Source organism: Sinocyclocheilus rhinocerous, unplaced genomic scaffold, assembly GCF_001515625.1.
Source record: "Sinocyclocheilus rhinocerous isolate Xijiao unplaced genomic scaffold, SAMN03320098_v1.1 scaffold1155, whole genome shotgun sequence".
Classification (NCBI taxonomy): Eukaryota; Metazoa; Chordata; class Actinopteri; order Cypriniformes; family Cyprinidae; genus Sinocyclocheilus; species Sinocyclocheilus rhinocerous.
Window position 1 is genome coordinate 928,151 of NW_015629044.1, and position 16,012 is coordinate 944,162.

Consider the following 16,012-nt stretch of genomic DNA (forward strand, 5'->3'; position numbering starts at 1 on the left):
ACACTCGGGGTAACATTCACAATAACCGACAATACTAGAATACACGAGACAGGAACTTATAGGGCAGATAACGAGGGGCAGACAGGTGAGCACACTGAGGATAATTAAGTAATGATTGAACGGGCTAAACCAACAAAAGGGGAAGAAACCACAACAAACAGTCCACAGGGGTGTTACAAATGCACAATGAAGACATATGACAGGAGCGCTGCAAGGTGCGCAGAGAGTTACAGGATGTGTTTAGAGGTGGGAAAAGACTGCCTTCCCTTACACAATCATGAAACACACACTCACGAGGTGACACACCCGGGCATGCGGATCTTCTGATTCGAACACAGTGCTTTGATGATTTTCACGTTTTAAAATCACGCTACAAAAATTCACCTTGACAGTGATCACACATCTTCTATTAAAAATATGGGCAACAATAAGCTTCAAATTGTTAACATTAATTAATGCAATGAACAAACTAGCATTTAATAATCTATGGTCATTTATAAATATACCATTGGTCATTGTTAATTTGTGCTTGTTTATAATACAACTAATGCTAATTCATACAACTTGTATTAGTAGATGTATAAGAAAACATCACCTAGATTAATAGACTCTGTAAAGATATGTTGAATCTTATTGTAAGATTATAAGATTATGTTCTCAAGAGACACCAGATTTAAATCTTCACAGGGGGTCACAATGACACTAACATTACTGTATCAACATTCAAATATACTAGGGGAATATGTACTATGCGATACAACAGAATTAAAATCAAAAGTTTCATTAACAGCTGTCAAATGGCTTTTACACATCTAATATCCATCCATCCTCCATTCTTTCCATCCATTCACCCATAAAACTGCCTGTATAGGATAAGGGGGATGTTGGAGCCCATCCTAGCACCTCAGGCAGTAGGAACATACTATAAGAAAATACTTGGTTAATTTAGAATTTTGAAGTTTTGAAGCTATTATTAATTGAATACATAAGTCAAGGCTCTGGAATGCCAAAGACAGTAAAATCAATCTCAACAAAACTATAAATGAGTAAATGAGTCACACAACTTCAGTTTAGTTCTGATTAGGCTACCACATTTTCTGGCCAACTTCACATTATAGTAGAAAAGTCTTTAAGGTGGAAATGCCAGGTGTGAAAAGTGAAAACAAAAAAAAACACCTGCTACCACAATACACTGATTTGCTGATTTTTCAGTCATTTTCAGTCGAGAAGTAGTATGTTTATATTCACATAAGCCGCCATTGACTGCTATCAGCAAAAACTGGTTATTCAGAGACGTTTTCAGTGACAAATGTGGAAAGAATATAGCCTTCTTCCTGTTTCTGTCATAACAGCATTCATAAAAGGTGACAGAATATGTTAATGTATTAGTAGGTGGGGTGGAGTAGTCGAGAGTCTATGAAAAGCTTGTAAAAGCCATAGAAACTGGTTTCAGTCTAACCATCAGCGACAGCCTCAACAAGACAGGTAAGAAAGCTCGCTGTGCACTGAACTTTGCTAACTAGACTGTCTGGAGTTTTGGAGCGCTTTTGGATTTAGGTTTAAGATTAGGAAGTAAAAATGAGCTAAAAACTTAAACAGTTTGGCACTGCTGTTTATATTCCTTTTATGGTTTTTATCTTGAATTGTTGGTTGAATTTAATTAGAACTCTGAATGGCAAATGTTCAGCGACTGCTGATTAAGGTTATTTATTATGATTTAAAGGTTGATTTGTTTCAAATCAGAAGACCATATAAGTTTTAAAAAATAATGTTCATACATGTTATGCATTGTTCAGTAACTGTCCTTGTTCACAAACAGATTATGGTATTGTTGTAATATATAATAATAAAGCAATTTATCAAAGGGTAAATTAAATATCATTTACATTTATTTATCCAAAGCGACTTAGAAATGATGATTACAATAAGTGAGTCATCTTCAGGAGGCAATAAGACGAGAAGTGCTAACAATGCAGTTTCAAAAATATATTCTGGAATAGTACAAGACAGAACAGAGGGATTTAAGAAATAGCTGAAGCATAGAAGAAGAGTTAAAAAAAAGCAAAAATTTTAATAAATGTAAATTAAAGATTGTGAGGCCTTGTTATGATTTGACTGTTACGCTTTGTTATGGCTGAACAGCAGGAGCTAAAATGCATCATTTAATAAAAAAGACAGCGCAGTGAATGCTTTGATCAAAGCTGACCAATGAATGGTGCTTTTTGACTTTGTGTGCTTTTGCTTTAGTAAAACAGCTGACGTATTTAGGCTGTTTTACATTTCCAGGTCACCTCCTACTGATACACACCTAAACATAATCAAAATAACTTTACAATAATTTATATCCGCACTGACATATACATTTGGTGGAAATGTTTTGTGTTCTGGTGTTGATCTGATATATGTAGTTAGAGAGGTAAACCAGTGTAATCCAAAAATCTTGTCTAGAAGTGAAAACAAGATCTCATTTAAGAGAAAATCTAAGAGATCTGATGAATGATAACAAATGACAAACTCAGGCTGTTTTATGTCCAAATTATCCCTAATTCCTAACACAGTTGCTGGAGCTTGTGTGTGTGTGTGTGTTTTGGTCTATACACAAAATCATATTGTTGAGAAATTGTCAGTTTAACCAGCTCCTATTTTCCATGAGAAGCATTAGGGTTTGATTATTCGAGTATTAGTACCGCAGCCAGACATGCGGCAGAACAACATTCCACTTCTGTCTTTGGGTGGATGTCTATATCAATCAAGGCGTTTACCCTACCATATAATCATGGAAATAAATGCCACATGACTTGTAATATGTTTGCGTTTTACTCACTTTGGCAAAACAAGTCTGAGCACCAGGAAGTTGGCAGCTACACATATATTGATGATTATTGAGCTGGAAGAAGAGAACATGAGTGTTCAGGTTATTTCCTTGAGAAAGTGAGAGTTGACATGGCATTGCCCTTTGAAGGTGTTCTGCCCATTTCAGCATCTTTACTGAGAATTATCTCATGTTTTTACTTACCAGTAACAGATAATTCAAGTTACCAATGCATAATCACATTTGTAAACAGTATGAATAGTATGCTGCACAGAAGTCATTTGAGCACTTTTTAGCATATGAAAAAATATATTGTAAAACATCACATCACATATTAACACTTTTATTTTGTCCCAGCAGTTTACACCCAGCCAAAGACAGAATGAGTGCTAACAGAACTGGGGAACCACCTCCATATGTCATTCCAGGTAAGCCAATTATCATTGTTCATTTTGAATGACTCATAATAATGGAAAAACAATCAAGCCAGTGTGTGTGACGCAAATGTGGAATTCTGAAATAAATATATATTACAGAAATATAAATGTTCTCTCTGTATCTTTTTGCTTGGCATCAACAGTAGAGGGTGCCAAGGGCTCCAATGTCAAGGTCTACCATGTGCACACTCCATTCAACCCACCAAGCTCCAGTATTGAAGATTCTCGAAACCAGATGGAATCAGCCAGACCTGGTGAGCCTGCTGTTACCTGTCATTTATCTTTGGAAAACTATTAGTTGTAAAGACCACGCGGAAAGAATTACCCATGTTTTGCTTGATAATGTCAGGATTTGACTGTAGGCTACACTAACTATAGGCCTATTGGATGATTGCTAGGTCATTATATTGCTTTTATGCAACATTTAAATCAAACTAAAATGTGCAGGGTTTATGGAAGCCCGTTTCTGTCATGGAATAAAATAATAATAATATAAATAATAAAAACCATATATTTACATAAAATCTGACTTTCGTTCTTAGAATTGCAAGTTTATAACACAATTCAGACTTTATTTCCCACAGTTCTGAGTTTATCTTGAAATCTCCCCAGATTTCTGTGTTTACATCTCATAATTCTAACTTTTTTTCTCTGAATTCTGAGTTTGCATCTCGCAATTTGGACTTTTCCCCCCTCAGAATTCTTGGTTTAAATCGCTTTAAAGAGGCGCCTAATCTTGCGAAAGGAATTGGATCTGTCTGACACAACTGACAATTCTGAGGAAAAAAAGTAAGATTTGCGAGATGTCAACTTGGAATTGTGAGAAATTAAGTCAGAATTATTAGATAAAAAGTCGTATTTACCTTTACATTTTTCATTCCGTGGTGGAACAAACAAATGTACAAATTAGGCTACTTGTAAAACTTTTGTGACAATCAAGGCTTCCTGTCTACAACGACCCTCTAGTGTTATACTAAATATAAGATAGATAACACATTATTGGATGAAAACTTGTATAATGGTAAACAAAAATCAGAGATAAAAAAAAACACTTACTAAAACACGTTCTTCTCCTGTAGTTCAGTCAACGGAAGCCAAAAACAAATTCGTCAGCTACGAATCATATGAGCTGGGTCGCAATCCAGGAATGGCCACCTGCACAACCTGCCAACAGCAGGTCTTAACCAATGTCACCTACAAAGTGGGGGTTTACGCCTGGTTGATGTGCTTACTCTTCATCCTGTGCGGGTGAGAGTCCATTTGAATTTGCAGCTAAAAATATTAAATCTTGTGCGCATGATCAAAGCCAAACTGTATTCCTCTTTTCCAGGTTTATTTTGTGCTGCTGTCTGATTCCGTTCTTCATGAAGTTTTTCAAAGACGTCTATCACACATGCCCGAAATGCAATAAGATCCTGCACATTGAAAAGAAGCGATGCTGCTAACCCTTATCCTAACCCTTCCCCAATTTTAACACCACTCATGGATTTGTATGGCACCTTAAACTACATGAAGGACACTTTCGGGCCAACACAGATGTCATCTAGTACAAATTTGATTGTATAAACTAATGCTTTGCAATCTTTGTAACTCAGAACCTTTTGATGTTCATCTGGCTTAGTCTTTATTATTACATTATTACACTCTCAAATGAATATGAATATACTCATTCTGATTGTATATCTATAAAGGACTCAGGGTTAAGGCTTCAGAGGGTTGAGGAGTTTGTGGAACCAAAAATTTTATTTTTACATCACATAATGTAAATATCAGTAATTTTGGCATCAACTGGTTTCATGAAGAACCTTTAACATCCATGGAAACTTTCCAGTTGGACAAAAGGTTCTTTATAATGGAAAAATGTTCTTTAGATTATTAAAATGAGAAAATGAAAGTCTTAAAATGAAAGTTTTTTTGGGGAACCAAAATTGGTTCTTCCACGGCATCACCGTACACCTATTTGAAATTGTATTTTTAAAAAGTGTAGACAAGCCAGGATATACCAGGTGTCTTCATTTGAAAGTATGATTTCTAGAACTTAAAAAGTCATGTAAATGAATATTTAAAATAAATAAAAAAATAGACATTTTTGTAGTTATGTCAAGATCCAATATATTTTATTGGGTACAACCTGCATGTAAAAAAAAATATATATATTTTTTAAATCCTCATCTAGCATATACTACAAAAAAACTGGGAAAAAGTCATGGGGTCATTGAATATTGCTGTGGGCACTGGGAGGCTTTGGAGTCAAAAAGGTTGAGAACACTTAATTTAGAACCAACAAGATCTCTTAAAATAATGGAAATCATACTTTCAAAACTCATTTTTTTAATTACCATACTGCCAAAGCTGACTTGCTGATTAGCATTCTTTTTTACTTCTGTTAGTCTGAATTTTTAGAATAATGTCAAATGTGCATCTAAATGGAACGGTCATAACAATAAATCTGAAACGTGTCTGTGCAATATCTTAATGAGAATTCTGCATGTTGTTTATACACACTGAAATCTTCATATTACATGACACAAGCACAGCATTACAATCTGAACAGTGTCTAGTCACAATTCTTCCAAGGGCCATGGTGGTAGCTTTTATAGAAAATTTTATTCAACATACATTTTCCAGCAAAAAGGCAATATACAGGAAGAGTTGTCATACACTGCTGCTACACAGAGGAATTAGACTGAAGAGAAAAAAAATCAAAAAAGATAGATGTGATCTGCAGGTCTTCTTTGTACTGCACTTAAACGAGACGAACTGTTGCAATTAGTTAAGGGAAAAAAATAATAATGACCAAATGAAACTGCCAGGATCCAAAATAAAACTACACCATGAATATGAACATCTGAATGGATCTGTACCCAACAAATCGGTGTTTTAAATTTTACATGTTCATTCTTTAAATATACAATTTTAATTGTTTTCACAAAGCCAACTATGCACTAGGGAGCATTCCTTCTGTGCTTAAAGAAAAAAAACAAAAAAACAATGGTATCAGTTCATTAATGCTGGTTTCTCTAAGTCCCAAACCAGTCTTCTATACGTCTGTAGCCTCGTGCCAACAAACAGTACAATGAATCTGGAGCCGTCAGCAAAGCGACCCCTCCCTTACCATCAGAATAATCCCACAGCCAGTGACAGAGGAGCTAACAAACAGGGGGGAAACAAAACTTCATGGGGAGAGAAAAAAAAGGGATAAAAAAAAAAAACCAAAGGGATATGCAAATCAAACTCCAACCAAAGATTACATTTAACAGCGCTGAGAAATGTAAAACCTTGGATATTAAGTGCCAACGTGCAAGATGAAGAACAGACAATTTATTTCATTTTTATTTATTTTAAAACGGATGCTGTGGCTCTTTACTTTATTATACAGGATTTCCAGAGAAGACAAACTGAATTTCTCCAACCAAACTAAGTGAGAAAGAAGAATGGTGTAAACATGAAAATTGACTAGTTGCACTAAGGGACCAGAAAATAGACAACCATGTCAGGGCAACTAGCAAAAGCCTCAGCCATTTGCGGCTTAAAAAGAAAAAACAAAAACAAAACAAAAGCAACAAAAAAAATCTAAATCAAAACAAAAGTCTAGGACATACTGTTCCCCCTTTCTTGTTAAAATCAAATTCATTCTTCCAGACAAATAGGCAGTCAATAGTTAGAGAAGCCAAATCGAACAGCCTCAAAAAGGAAAACAGGAGCATCAGCAGTCACTCCATTCGCTGAAGACTTCATACATGGTGCCTGTGTACCCAGACAGCAGGTGTTAAAAGTGGTGCACACAAGAGGTTTGGTTAAAGTCTTTAGTATGGTCGGTTAGAGCGGGGGCTTGTCAGTTGTGAATCTTGATCGCTTTTTCCAGATACGTGTAGCGACCTCTCTTTGGAGCTTTGTTGAAATGGTCGAGCCCTAACCAAGGCCTCGGGTGCGACATGTTCCCTGAGAAAGGACAGAACATAGTAAAGTTGGCACAAACATAAACGCAGTGTCTACTGATTGAGATGTCATAGGTCAAAGGGGTGTAACATACCTGGCTGTGGCTCAAAGTCTTTCAGATTCACCTCGTAGTCTTCCTCATTGATATACTGATGCCGGCCCATCATCACGATTGCAAACTTGAACTAAAAGAAAATGAAACACAGGTTTAATCTTGTTTTCATGTCAACTGTCAAATGTATTTTTATTTTAGGAATGGTAATCTGGGTGGAACTAAATTTAGGTCTTAATCTGGACTACGGTTCTGCTAATTGGAGAACAATGTTAATTTAAAATATCGTCTGAATTAAAAAAAAACAAACAAAAAAACACATTGACTGCTCTAACTATTTACTAATGATATATATATATATATAAAATCATTAGTACATATTCAGTTCTTTAGTATCCAGAAGTTATATTTAACACTGATGGATCTCCAAATGCCCCAAGAGTAGGGCTGGGCGATATGGCCAAAAAATTATCACCATAATTTTTTCTCATATCAGTTGATATCGATAATTATCACAATAAATGTCAAAATTGTATTTCTTTCAAGTTTAAAGGCAGCTTTTTGCTCCAATGTGAAAGCTGTAAAAACCAGACAGCTAATTGTGGTTTTAAACTATTCTTTATGGTCAGAACACGACAAACACTTAACGTTTTTTAATTCTTTACACTTTTCCAGTCACTTTTCCTTAACCAAATAAATATCTTAATAGAAAAAAAAATAATTTATCGACCTCTTGTTATCGTTTATCGAGGCAATTTATATCTCACAATAATTATTATCGATTTATCGCCCAGCCCTACCCAAGAGTATAAAACTGTCTTATTTCAATAAGTTACAAAAAAAATTTAAACAAAACGTATTTCGCATTACATTATTACAATTTACATATTTATATTATAATCTCTTAAATATTATCATAATATTATAAACAGCATGGAAAGTATGCTTTAACAATTCAGGCACTAAATAGTCAAAGCACTGTACTATTTCCACAAAATCATTCAAGTCATAATATAATATAAATTACAATATTTTACAAGTCATTTTATCATGCATTTATGGATAAACAATTTCTGTAACATATACAAGTTTCAGAAGATTAAATCATGCGAGCGTATCCTATGCAACTTAAAAAAGGACATCCTACATAAAATACTTTTTTTTAAACCAATGTTAAGATCAATGTTTTAGATCCACCATCAAGCGACAATAGTATTTGATTATGCACTTGCTGAGCAGGAAATCGTTAAGCCATGTCAAGTCTCGAGGATGTTACTTGTTCATTTTTACTTTAAGTACAAGGTAGTATTATGATTGATGCTTTCCCATCATTGATTATAAGACAATGCCACATTGTGGAATCAAGAAGAATTACTTCGAGACATGAGAAATTCAATATTGTCGCGCAGTAAAACATAATAAAACATAACATACCTTGGGACAATAGTGACCAAAGGTATGCATTTAAGGGTTAATGTGCAAAATATTTCCAGGTTGGAAAATTCACTGATACATTGTGATTACATCGGACACATTTGTAAAGCTTCTCTTACCTTCTCAAACTCCTTCTCCTGAATGTCAAGCATGCTCTGAATTATCTTCATCACTTCTCTGAAGGGTTCCCCCTGCCACAATAAATGCATGCATTAAAACGGACACGACACATACAAACCGAACAAATGACAGCCATCCACCTACACGGCAAACAAACGACAGCTGCCCGCCTACACAATGCACTCAGCTAACACACCTGACGGATCTTGAGCAAAAAGGGAATTCCAAATGTCCCGAAGACTTCCTTGTGGAAATGTGCAACTGGAATCAGCATTTCATTCTCCTTGTCCAGGTCCACCTGGTCGGGAGGGATTTCCTGACACAAAAGAGATAGAACTTGCTTCAAGGGGAACCGCACCCACAAATAAAAGTGGCAACTCAGATGCCAAATCATTTTAAGAGGCTTTACTAGGGAACAGATCCTTTGTTGTGCACATCAGTGAATGATGGGATTTGAGGGTTGGCGTGTTTCAGCTCTTCCTTACCTCTATTCTGAATGTTCGACTGGCTGCTGGAGATAAACATTCTAGCAATTCATCTTCCTGGTGAACCCCAATAATTTTGTAGCTGACAATTTCTAACAGCCTACAGAGAGGGCAAAAAAGACAACGTTAATATTAGCAGTGACCAGTGAAAGGGGTCAGAATAATGGTCAGAGTGACTCATATAATAGATTGCAGCAGCGTCAATGACTTATTAATGCATGATTGGCTGATATATCAGGGGTTTTCTCCAGAATCAACAGTCTGTTATCTTTTCTCATCCAACATGTCATAAAAACAATACATCATTTTAAAAGCATTATGTCACACAAACCCCATGTTTGTGAGAACTTTTAGATATGTCAGATTAACTATAAATGTAACTATCACAATGCCTCTGTCCTTTATAGTAAAAAAAGAAAAAGAAAAAGCAGAGGTGCCAGTTTAATATAAACACTGTTCTTTGAACCTTCTATTCAAAGAACATTCAACATTGGGAATTAGAAATGTTTCTTGAGCACAAAATCAGCATATTAAACTGATTTCTGAAGGACATGTGACATGTGAAGACTTTGCCATCACAGAAAAAAACAAAACATTAAAATATTAAAATACAAAACATTTATTTTAAATTATAATTATATTTCACAATACAGTTCTACTGTATTTTTGACTAAATAAATACAACCTCGTTGAGCATAAAAGACTTTTCAAAAACATGTTTTACCAAAATCCCATTCACTTTTAAACTAGAAACGTATTACTAGAAAATTCCAACACTAACCAGGATTTTAAATGATTTAAACATCACAAAATGAATGGAACATGGAGTGAAAAACAAACAAAAAAAAAAACTTACGAAACCCTCAGGAGTTTAATGCCCAATTTTTACCGCACTCATGGAAAATCCCTTAAAAGACCTCTCAGAGCAGACACTGAATAACAATATAGACTTGGAATATAGAAATCCCTGATTAATGAAAAGTGCACTGAATTGAGAACAGACAGACCTCAGCTTCTCTGAGCCTTTGTCAGAGAGCTCCACTGCCTTTTTACATTCCTCCAGAAGGTCCCGAACACAGCCATGCTTGTCGGGGTATAGTGTGATCTCCTAACGTGAGGGAGAGAAAATATTCACACTAATAAGTGTGCAGAACATTGTGGAAATGTACATTATGCAAATGAGCAGGGCTGGCTGGCTGGCATGCTGGGATATTCGATGTAGAATCATTGCAGCACTTTCTCACCTCCTCTCGAAACATACTGTTGAGCCAAATGGCTTTGAAACTCCTCCTGTTCTCAAAGTCTGTGATCTTCATCTTGAGCTGTGGGGAGGCAAAACCATGAATAAATCACATGCCCGGAACTTAACGGCTTAGAAGATCTCATATTCCATTAGAGGCGCGCCAAATGGAAGATAAGACCTCTCTCACCTGCTGGTAGTAGAGCTTCTTAGGCTGCCGGGGCTTGAAAAACTGCAGCAGGTCTCTGAGAGTGCCTTCATAGTTGTGCCTGAGTGGGTTGCCAGGGCCGTCTCTGTACCTGAGAGGAAGAATAAAAAAGTACGTTTATGGATGAAAACATAGGGGAAAGCAGTCACACCAAACTGAAAATTAAAAGACGTACCCCTGTGACTTGAAGAACTGCAGGAGCATGGGGTCAGTATTTAACCTCTGCGCAACAGTCTTTGCCACCTGAAAATAAATGAATTATGATGAGATGATTTTCCAGAGGTTCTTTTTCATGTTTCTGGTTTCTGGCAGTAGATCATCATTCTGATCTACTTTTAAAAAACTAACCTGGAAGTAGTTCATTCGGTTTGACAGTGTCACAACAAAGCCTGGATCATTGTGAATGGTCTTGTCACAGAAGATGACATCCACACGGTGGTACAGGTCTCTGAAGTAGTCTTTTGCAGTAGGCAGCTCACTTGTTTCATTTTCAGGATCGTCCCTAGTGGCCATACAACAAAAGAACAATCAATTCAAGGCCCTGTTAAGCTGTGCAAAATTAATTTAGAAATGAAGACAATGAATACTTACTTCTGGAACACAATTATGTCTCCATCCATCAGCTCATCCAGAGCCTTGTCCAGGGAGACATCATAGTCTTGTATTCGCTCTGTTAAATTCGGTTTAACTTCCTGTAACATATAATGCACCATGTTTTAGCAATATATTCGTAATATAAAGCTCATGGCACACATTTACACTAACCATTAAGAATGCATGAAATAAACCAACACTCAACAGCTTGAGATCTCTTATGCATACTAAGGCCACATTTATTTGACCAAAAACCGTAATATTGTGAAATATAACAATTTTGTTTTCTATTTTAATATATTTAAAAACTTTTTTTTTTTGGTTATGGGAAAGCTGAATTTTCAGCAGCCATTACTTCAGTATTCAATGTCACATGACCTTCAGAAATCATTCTAATATACTGATTTGCTGCTCAACATTTCTAATGATCAATTTTGAAAACAGTTGTGATGCTTAATATTTTTGTGGAAGCCGAGATTTTTTTTTCTGGATTCTTTGATGAACTGAAAGTTCAAAAGAACAGCATTTATTTGAAATCGTAAAAAACATTCAAGTAAATTTTGATCAATTTAATGGATCCTTGCTGAATAAAAGCATTAATTTCTTTAAAAAATATAAAAAAAATTAAATAAAAATAAAAAAATCGAACTAAATTGACTTGTAAAATAAAAAATATTTTGTATGCTACTTATTAAAAATGTTCTCTTTTTACTTTATTTTTTTAAAATATAGCATTACATGATTCATTTATCTGTTTTAAACCACAACAATTACTACAGGCATATCTTGTATCTCTAATAACCATTTTCTATACAAAACTACAAATGAATAAATGCATCATTAGGAATACAGTGTAAACCAACAGTCTTACCTCATAGAGGATAAGGTTAGTTCCCTGCTGAAACCCTGCTCTTTCACACATAACGGGCAGCAAGCCTCCTGTTTGGGTCAAGGTTAGAACGGATTAAGCATCAGAAAGAACTGACTTCTGTTTACTTAGATCTTTACAACAAAAACTTCATGAGAACAACCCTATTATGCATAGCTTTGATTACTCACGTATTTTACAGGATATAGGTGTGTAGATATGTCCACAATAATTTAAGCTTCTGGTTTTTGGATCATACATCTTCAAGAACAACATAACGTCATCTGAAAATCAAAACAGGGTTAAAAGGTTGATTCTATCAGAACTCTTTACTCTTCAGTAAGAATAAACAAATGAAACGCAAAAATCTATTCCCTAAAATGGTTCTGAATATATGTACACGTCGAAACTCACGGTCTTTGTCAAACTTGGGTAACGTTGCACCGCTGGCGGCCATTTCTGGATCTACAGTTTCCAGAAATATTGTCCATGGGTTCTCGTTATCGCTCAAGTCGATCATCTGTTTGTGACATTGAAATGAACGGCTTTATTCTCAGATACAGTGGAACATAAGAAACAAGAATGACATAAAAAAATATGAATGTTTAAAGACATGAGTGCACAGACTTACAGACTTGTTGCAATCTGCTTCATAATCCAACATAGCTGGCCGTTTAGTGCCGTTGCTTCTGGCCTGCATTGGCCACAGTCTCATCTGGTCCTGTGGGAAACCCTGGAGGAAAAACAGTTAATTGAGACCATCTTCATGGACAGACCAGAAAATAAATGCAACTAATCTGATATGAAATAAAATTACTAACAAATGACGATTTACAATCAACCTAACAAGCGAGAACAACACGTCCCAACTAGCTTAACAGAGTTGTCACAATTAATTTTACTGCTCCAAACTTCTGAAAATTAGAGTGTATACAGAACATTATAATGTTCTGATGCCTAAATTGACAAGATAGAACACAGCGTTGTTTCAACGTGATTTTTAAAAAAATATTTTTGGATATATTGTAATATTTTTATAATGTTTATTGTATGTTTCAATGTTTTATGGATTGTCTTAAGCATTGTTGAATCTCCTGTCTGCACAACAAACTTACCCTTGGGTACTAATAAGGACACCCCAACTAGCCTAACAGAGTTGTCAGAACAAACCAATTCATAATAGACAATTCCGCTGGTTTAAGGATTTGCAAGCTCCCAGAATGCATTGCAGCATTAATTAATTATGTGGTTTCTGTGGCAGGATTATCTTTTTGCTGTTTGCTCACACATTTGCTGTGTGATGTTAAAAGCTCATTTTTACACTGCTGGTTGATTGTCACTATGAAACAAATCAAAATATTAATAACTGCTTTGAAGGGCAGATTTTGAAAAGGTAAGATTGCAGAGTTCACTTCATTATCAGTCATATAAAACCATAAACAAAAATGGAATAATCACAAATGTTTGTTGCCAAGTTTGTCAATTTGCTGAAAAATAAATCTATAGTTGCTTTTACAAGTATTTATTGGCTGATATTTTGGCATTGGGAATGAATAAATTTATAAATAAATCTGGCTAAACAAAGTCGTTTCGGTCAAGACGAACTCAATCAGAAGGAGTATGTTTTTTTCTGTTATACACTGTAGGGATCAGAAAGCAAAAGATGTCATCTACAGAAATTGTGCCAAGTGGAGTCTCACCATAGTCTGTGAGAGGTTCTGAACAAACTCAGCCAGAGTGGAGCTTTTCAGAACTTTGAACACAGTGTATTTTACTTTCTCTTCATCATACATGTCGTTGCCCTGATGCCCGCAGAACTGGTCTTCTGTCACCATCTACAGGAACAAAGAGTTAGTATTTGTTAAACAAAAACACAAAGTAGCATAGAATTATTGAACAATGCCCACTCTAAAGATCTAAACTTAAAGTCTTTGCAAACAAGACCTAAAGTGACCCATTTTATCTGCCACACCAAGTGGACCAATACATCTTCCATTTAGACAGGACATTTGAAATCTCAAGAGTGACTGATTTAATCGGGTATTATGTGACTCCATACCTGTACTTGCATGTAAAGATGAGCCTCCTGCCTCTCTTTTCTCTTCTGAGCTTCCACCCTCTTCTCCTCCTGCAGCCTCTCCACCAGCTGCTGAGGAATATCTATGTCTGTGACCGGCTGCAGGACCTCACCTGGACATGACAACAGCACTTATGAGCACAGATGGACATAGGACAAAAGCATGCCATGGGATCCACAACCAAAAACAGGGTGGTGTCTACAGGTGCCAGCCACTTATTCAGTCACAAAGTGAAATTACCTCAAGCTAAAAAAAAAAAAAAAACATCACAAATTAACCTCACAGCAGGAGTAAATCGATTTGTATGTATATATAATGGCACTCACTAAGCTTGGACTCTCTGATGTACACCAACATGTAAGCGTTGGTGCAGTGACGCACTGACAAGTCGTCATCATGACCACCGTAATTGTGTTCAATGGCCTCTTCTTTAGTGCACCGAGAAACGACGTCATCATCAAATTTACACCACTGCAACAGGGAACAAACAAACATTACATCTGGAAAAAAAATTATGAAGGCATGTGGGAGTGAATTTCATAAACCACTTCACAGGAGATCAAACAAAATTCACAATGTCTGCCACCAGACTAAACACTACAAGTTAAAAAAACAAATACAATGCAGGGCTCCAGACTAACATAAAAACCTGATTTGGTAACATTTCGAAAAAATGCACATTTTTGTTAGTGTAATGTAACATTGTAAATATTTGAATATTGTATATTTTGTCCCACAAACGTTTTAGACTTATTATTGGCCTTTATGCTTTTATTTGACAAGAAAGTCAGGATAAACAGGAAACAACTAGAAAAGAGAATGAGGAATGGACCACAAGCCGGAACTCTGCAAACAAACTGTTTGCTGAAGCATTGTTGTGCCATAAGTTGAGAGCTGCCCATGATGCTGTAGGTCTGACAGAAACACACATTTTGATATACATTTGCTGACATAAATAATAAGACGATGCAAGAAACAGTCTATAGCATCAAGATGATAAATTTTGAAGGATATTTTAAAAACATTTTTATTCTATAAATTAGGCCTGGGTGATAAAACGGCATCGATATTTATCGACGGTACACCTTCTTCTATAACGATATAAAAAATGTTCGATATAATGCACGGTATAGGCACGTGCTATGAGTGACGCAGACAGCACACACAAACACGTACATGCTGAATTGAGTGCTGTGCCTGCCTGCGATGAGGAGATTGTGAATAAAAAAATGAATTAGTCGAATTTAAAACAAACATTTGCATTTTAATGTTAGAAGTGCGTCAGGGAGCGTCATCAGTGGTGCACGAGATGCGGTGATGATGATGTAAGTGACGTTGTTGCATTTTAATGTTTTGTTAGTCTATGTTAGTGTTATGCATTCAAAATATTAGAGAAATATAGAGGCTCAATGCGGAGAAGATCTTGATTAGGTGAAAACCGAAACCAAGCCATTCACACAGATGCATATTCACTGCATTTTTAGACGGACATATACGACTGCTGCACTCGCGTCTCACACAAGAGATGTAGCCATGCAAAGTTAAAACAGTTTAAACTTTTAGAAAACACGTCACGAATTTGTGGAGGTTTATTCCTTGTCACTACGTCTCATATGTTTTTAAATGCAATCTGTGTGAATGGCGTAAATACGGCATAAATACATGATGCTGTTTTGTTCATAATTGTTTATGCAATTTACGAAATTATATTAGATTTTTATGAGTTAATTTAGACGTAATGCACG

General features: G+C 35.8%; 2 protein-coding genes across 7 annotated transcripts in view; one reads left to right on the plus strand and one right to left on the minus strand.

The window, feature by feature from the left end:
- The first annotated feature begins 1,403 nt into the window (after positions 1-1,403).
- On the plus strand, positions 1,404-5,104 carry LOC107738629 (lipopolysaccharide-induced tumor necrosis factor-alpha factor homolog). Of its 2 annotated transcripts, none has more exons than XM_016550411.1 (5): positions 1,404-1,485; positions 3,170-3,240; positions 3,393-3,503; positions 4,329-4,497; positions 4,580-5,104. In XM_016550411.1, exons 2-5 carry the CDS (start codon positions 3,195-3,197, stop codon positions 4,692-4,694), a joined length of 441 nt encoding a protein of 146 aa, XP_016405897.1. In that variant the 5' UTR covers positions 1,404-1,485; positions 3,170-3,194; the 3' UTR covers positions 4,695-5,104. The 2 variants fall into 2 exon arrangements, with proteins under 2 accessions (XP_016405897.1, XP_016405896.1); XM_016550410.1 differs by having other exon boundaries at positions 3,173-3,240.
- Positions 5,105-6,875: 1,771 nt separating this feature from the next.
- Positions 6,876-16,012, minus strand: part of usp7 (ubiquitin specific peptidase 7 (herpes virus-associated)) — a 30,526-nt gene continuing 21,389 nt past the window's right edge. For all 5 annotated transcript variants that reach the window (XM_016550404.1, XM_016550407.1, XM_016550405.1 and 2 more), the window contains 18 exons: positions 14,594-14,738; positions 14,249-14,379; positions 13,890-14,024; positions 12,821-12,922; positions 12,604-12,709; positions 12,381-12,473; positions 12,193-12,260; positions 11,319-11,419; positions 11,076-11,229; positions 10,903-10,970; positions 10,710-10,818; positions 10,524-10,601; positions 10,287-10,387; positions 9,280-9,379; positions 8,991-9,110; positions 8,794-8,865; positions 7,283-7,373; positions 6,876-7,191 (listed from right to left, as the gene is read on the minus strand). In XM_016550404.1, the coding sequence (XP_016405890.1) occupies positions 7,085-7,191; positions 7,283-7,373; positions 8,794-8,865; positions 8,991-9,110; positions 9,280-9,379; positions 10,287-10,387; positions 10,524-10,601; positions 10,710-10,818; positions 10,903-10,970; positions 11,076-11,229; positions 11,319-11,419; positions 12,193-12,260; positions 12,381-12,473; positions 12,604-12,709; positions 12,821-12,922; positions 13,890-14,024; positions 14,249-14,379; positions 14,594-14,738 (1,881 nt within the window). In that variant the 3' untranslated portion in view covers positions 6,876-7,084. The remainder of the gene's footprint in view (positions 7,192-7,282; positions 7,374-8,793; positions 8,866-8,990; positions 9,111-9,279; positions 9,380-10,286; positions 10,388-10,523; positions 10,602-10,709; positions 10,819-10,902; positions 10,971-11,075; positions 11,230-11,318; positions 11,420-12,192; positions 12,261-12,380; positions 12,474-12,603; positions 12,710-12,820; positions 12,923-13,889; positions 14,025-14,248; positions 14,380-14,593; positions 14,739-16,012) is intronic.